The sequence below is a fragment of the Gavialis gangeticus genome, unplaced genomic scaffold (genome assembly GCF_001723915.1).
Source record: "Gavialis gangeticus isolate Ggan-Ray unplaced genomic scaffold, GavGan_comp1, whole genome shotgun sequence".
NCBI lineage: Eukaryota > Metazoa > Chordata > Crocodylia > Gavialidae > Gavialis > Gavialis gangeticus.
The window spans coordinates 158,616,995-158,622,745 of record NW_017729025.1 but is presented as its reverse complement, the minus strand read 5'-3'; the positions used below and the strand labels follow the sequence as shown (position 1 = coordinate 158,622,745).

Below are 5,751 nucleotides of genomic sequence, written 5' to 3'. Positions count from 1 at the left end.
TTTAAATCCAAAAAACAAAGCTTTTGCAACTTTGATCCCAAAAGCTTGCAGAAAAGGACAATTTTCTTGCCATTTCCCAGTTGGTCTAATAAAAGGTATCATTTTGGAACCAAGAGTTCTAGTTTTTTTGCACATACGTACATGCACATGCATGCACTCACAGGTATGTGCTCAAACGTGTGCATGCTGGGACACATATGCTTGCACACACCCGGATGAAATCTTCAAGAGGACGGTCACCCTGCTGGGGTCACCTGACCCCAGTTGTCTTTTCTGCCTAGTGCAGAGGGCTGGACCTGATGATCTTGGAAGGTCCCCTCCAGCCCCTAATAATCTGTGTGCATGCAGCATACTTACAGGTCCATGCCCAGACACAGACACACACATGTATGCACATACATACAGGTACATGGTCAGACACACATGCATGTGCACATAGTCTGTACTCATGCACACATGCCTGCACACACAGGTGCATGCCCAGCCACACGTGTACACATACATGTGCTCAGAGATGCACGTAATGCACACACATGCACACACACATACCTGCACAGATGCATACTTGTGCATGCACACACAGGTACATGTTCAGAGACAGACATGCATGCACATACATAGGTGCACAGTATACCCAGACCCATGAACATCTGAATACGCATACACATTCACGTACACACACAAACACGCATACATTCATGCAGACACTCGTGCTCACACCAGTCTCACCCATAGCATTGCCCTTCTCCAGTCCCTTGGTCCGCACCACACACAGCTCCTCTCTTCTGCTCTGCACACAGCTGCCACAGTAGATCTGCCCCATTTCCACATACTGGGCCTCCACAGGAGCCAGGCCTCCCCTACCTCCCAGCCTCTCCCCCTTTAACATCCTTTCCCAAGCAATCTCCGCCCACAGCCCCCTCATTCCCTGAATTATAGAAAGAGAGATAAAGCACAATCCGTGGAAAATATAAGGTCTGAAAAGCAGGTGCCTCAAAGCCCACACTGAAAGGCCAAGGACTTCCCTTTGTTAGAGAGCCTGTCCAAATGATGTTTAGGGACAAGAAAAGTGCCAAAAGTAGTGACTCCCACTGTCTGTCCAGCCTGGCATCCTGTTTCTGCTCAGTAGAAGCTGCATCAAAAGAGGTACACGACTGTTTAGGATGTGTAATTCATTAATAACAAGCTTTTATTGGGTCTATATTAGCTTTGGAAAAGGAACTGGGAATAAGGAATAAGAAACTGGGAATAAGTAACCAACTGCAGCCTCATTACAAGAAGACGGGATAAATGCTTGCAGTAGGCTACCTTTGGACAAAGGTGCTTGTATGCAGGAAGCCACTAGCAATGGGTGAAACAGCCTGAAGTGCTGCTCTATTTGCCTTTTTGTCTTATTTAGTGCTAATAATATTGTGCCCATCTCAGCGTTTGCTCCCTTCTTGGAGGCTTGCTAATTTTCAGCACTTGGTAAAATCATGCAGCAGCACATTCTGCAGATTAACCATGTCCTGTAAGAGTGTTTTCAGCCAGAGGCATCAGCAAGTATGTGGGAAAAGTTGCAAGAGGGTGGGGAGGGTAACAACTTTCTGAGGCATCAAGGTACAATGTACTAAAATGTGTTCCCAGTTGTATAGGAAGCAAAGCCCCAGCTTGAGCCACTGGAGGGGAAACGAGAAAGACCCAAAATGTCAGGCCATGACACTGGCTGCAGCCCACTGGGAAATGGGTCTAAAGGGATAAGAATGTACATCCCTGTATTACAGCGATGGGCTGGAAGGTCTGGGGATGGGGGAGAGGTGTCTGGGTGATGCTGCTTTTAAGACTATGTATAGGAGGCCAAGCCACCCACAGACTCCTGTTAGGAGCAGCCATCCAGACAGACAGTATTTGATATGGATACCATGAGGAAGCCCAAATACAAATTTGGCATAAGTGAAGGGTGATGGAGCTATAGGTGGGAGGTTTGGTTTAAGCCTGGATGGGAATGGCCAGCAGGTTCTCCAAACGCTGGCTGCATGGAACAGCCATGTGGCCAGGGTTGGATGACAATAGGGCTGTTGATGTTGTAATCCTGCTTTAAGATGTGTGATGGAAAGTTTATAATAAAGGATGTGTATATATAACTCTCTCTAAATATATAGAAATATATTGTAATAAAAAAAGTGTGGGGAGGACAGAGCTCTGGATAGTCAGCCTTCATGGCAGTAATTTGGTAAATGGCTCCCTAACTTCAAACTGAGGAGTGGGCAGGGGGTTTCTATACACACACAACCTGGCATCGACCTGTTGCTCTTTGCAATGAAAGGTGCTTGTAAGTTGTTTCCCCTTGGGTGGATGCTGTCTGCCCTCCCCATCACTTCCAAGAAGGTTTTGTTCAGGGATTTCCTCAGCCTCTAAACTCTGCACTGCCACTACCTTGCTCGTAGCAATAGTCAGGGCCCAGCCTTGCCCTTCCCCCAACACCCTTCCCTTATCCTCCCATTTGCCTAATTCCCAGTTCTCAAGAGAAGAAGCAGGGTATCACTCAGTGCAATGGGGGATGGTTGGGATGGGACTGTGGAAGGAACAGGTCTGGCGTTGCTGTCTCCTGCACTTTTTCCATGACCCCAAGCCACAGATGGAGGATGGCAGTAGGGTTGGATCCCAGTGATGCTACAGGAGGGAGGGAGTGCTAGGGCTTGAGGGGGTTGAGTCTGCAACCCATCCCCAATTCCCTCTGTAAAGCCTCCATTGCAGAATCTGGGGAACTCCAACAGGACTCCCCAAGCACAGCCTGATCTCCTGGATGTTTAAGAGCCTCCAGGAATCCTGTAGGACTGGAAGCAGGCATGGTCTGCATGGTTAACTCCCATGTAGGGGCTCTTTGTGCTCTTCATTTCCCCCTCACTGCCCCCAGCACTCCTCTGGGATTCCAGCATATGCAGATCCCAACATTAGCGTCAAGAGAGACACTGGGTATCCCCCAAGAGATAGGTGCCATGAAATTAGCGCTGGATTATCAACCCTCCTGGACCCCAGGAGGGAGACTTAGAGGGGCCCAAGACCACATTACCCTAAAAAATGTATTTTCTTAGTACAACATACACTTTTCCCTCAATAACAATAGAAGATTCCTCCTGGGTGGGGGAGCAAAAGTAATGCTGGACATGCTACATGGGGGAGAACACAATGAGCATGGAGGCATCCCTACCTGCTGGTTGTGGACACACTTTTCCTCTGATCGAGGCTCCTGCTGCAGGAGCTGCTGCTCCATTACTTACTGCTACATACCCATATGTTAAAAAAAAAAAATTCCTTTGTTCTGCTTTTCTAAGACCAGGTGTGTATCTTATTCAGGGGCATACTTTACGCTGGAAAATGCGGTATAAAGAAATGACCATTCACACGAGAGAAAAGTCCCTTTATTGGTTTAGCATCTCTGTCGAAGGGAGACCTACAAAAATAAATCTCTCAAGATAACAAAATGGAGTATTGTAAGCAGAGTAACATGGCTCTTTCCCAATGGCAAGCATCAAGCTCTCAGAAGGCTTTGGAGACTAGGCAGTTGGCTAGTAGCATAAGAGAATGTGGCTGCAGACATCCATCTCCATGGTGCTGGCTCCTCCAGGGAAAGGGCATCAGGATGCTGCAAGGACATTTGTGCAGGCTGTGTCAGGAGATGGGGGCTGAGACTCCAGGACTGCACTGGTGCCATCAGGAGAGCATTGGCCCCTTTATCAGTACAGTCACTTTACACTTTCATTCCTGGGAATGCAACAAGAGGGCGAGCAGCTGTGAAGCTAGGAAAGTGAAGCTGTGTGCTGATCTCGATGCTGTAGCTGTGGTTCCAGGTGGAGTTTGGTTTGTACCAGTGGAAGTTCACCTAGACTTTCATGATAAGCAGAATGATGGACACAAGGGCCAGAATGATCAGCACCAGGATGGTGATATTCAAGTACTTGGCAGTCTTGCCATAGCTGTCTGCACCACTCATGTCACCCAGAACTTTGCAGTCTCTTGCCTGGTGGAGGAGAGGACAAAGAGTAAGGGGAAATCATGTCCTTTTTGTCAGAAGCATCTATGGATGTCTTGGGTCCTTACGGACCAAGAATTTCAGGCTTCAAGCTCTGTCATGCTCCTGGCAAGCAGCAAGGAGAACGGAGGCCTCCCACTGTAGGATTCTAGTGTCACCCTTGGCTCTCTTCTCTGCCCAGGCCTCCTCTCACCCTCTTGATCAGGCTGCCCATGTGCACCAATGCTGTGACACCAGCTCTGCTGAAATCCCCTCACCTGTAGATTTCCTCTCACTTCCATGGAAGCCACTCTAAACCCCGTCTCTCACTGCTTTCCAGCACATGTGGAGCCCAGCTCTCTGTCCAGATGAATGTCAAGGTCACGTTCAGCTTCCTCTGGATTTGCCTTATCTGATTTTACCAGATTTCCCCTTTCTGTTCCCCAGCACTCTCTGTCCTGTCACATAGCCTTGACACTTGTGCTCCAACTCCCTGTATTGTGCCTTTTCCCCAGCGCTACATTCATCTCACAGAACCTAAAGCAGGGGCTGGCAATTATTTCAGGCGGATGGCTGCTTACTGAGTTTTGGCAAGCCATCGAGGGCCACATGACAGGCATCCAGGGGCAGATAAATATTAATTTTCTAAAATTTAGGGGGTCCCGCGGGCCGCATTTTGCCCACCCCTGGCCTAAAGGGACAGCACTGCAGGGGCAGAGTTCGACCCAAAAGGGGCCCTGACACTCACCTGTGCAGAGACAGGGTCACCCCCGTGGCCTCAGAGAACCAGCTGATCGCCCACACCGAGTGCTGGGCACTGGTGAGAGCCTGTCCAGGGAGGGGAAGTTACCGGATGTCCCTCTGTTCCAGTTAAATGACCTAATCCAAGGGCAGAGGAAATACCATGACAACTCGTGATTTTGCTACTGGAAAGGGAAACTCACTTTCTTGGTAGGCGATAGTACCTTGACTACGGTACGGAATAGTTAGTCTCCCACTTTCACTTCCAGTGGGAAGATCTTGTTAGTTATCAACTTTATGGATATGGGAGCCTTCTCCCTAGCTTGCTCCTGTAGCCATACAGCTGAGGGCAAGCAAAACTCGGGGGCATCCGAACCCTGAGCCTCCGGGCTTGGACCTGCATGCAGGATGCCTCCAAAGGATCTGGAAGCATCTGAAGGCCCGGGCAGGGGTGGAGGATGTTTACTGGTAGTAGGGCTGGCTCTTGACTGACTCACGGATTTGAAATTTCATAGACATCAGGACCGGAAGGACCTTGGAAGACCACCGAGTCCAGCCCCCCACCGAAAGGGCAGTGTGGCAAGATGCGACCTAGGGGTGCCGTGAACTCCCCTAGTGCCCCCTGGCTACCGTGTCAAGCCAATCTCGCCCACCACGTCTTTGATGTTTTAAATATTTAGGGGAGGCTGCCTTTTCTATCTGCTTTGACACGGTGCCTTGATGTAACTTAGCTAATGCCCCAGTGCATTCTAGCCTTAGGGGCTGCACGTAAGTCCTTGCGTCGCCCGCGCTGGGGCCTGTCTCCCGCGCTCGCGTCGCCCGCGCTGGGGCCTGTCTCATGACTCCTGCAATCGGGGCTCAGGCGGCCTCAGCCTTACCTGGCCCCTGGACCCCCTTCCGGGTCCTACGCCCCACTGGGGCTTTCTTGTCTGCACCCACACTAGGCTCCTCCCAATTTTGCCCACACTGGGGCCAGGGTCGGGACACCCCAAAACACAGCGCCCTCTCCAGCGCCAGGA

At 50.1% G+C, this 5,751-nt stretch overlaps 1 protein-coding gene across 1 annotated transcript in view; it reads right to left on the bottom strand.

Annotated features, from left to right (window-relative positions):
- Positions 1–3,397: 3,397 nt before the first annotated feature.
- LOC109299412 (interferon-induced transmembrane protein 3-like) overlaps positions 3,398–5,751 on the bottom strand; it is a 14,963-nt gene continuing 12,609 nt past the window's right edge. Inside the window, exon 3 of the mRNA XM_019519993.1 lies at positions 3,398–4,000. Within this exon, the coding sequence (XP_019375538.1) occupies positions 3,863–4,000 (138 nt within the window). The 3' untranslated portion in view covers positions 3,398–3,862. The remainder of the gene's footprint in view (positions 4,001–5,751) is intronic.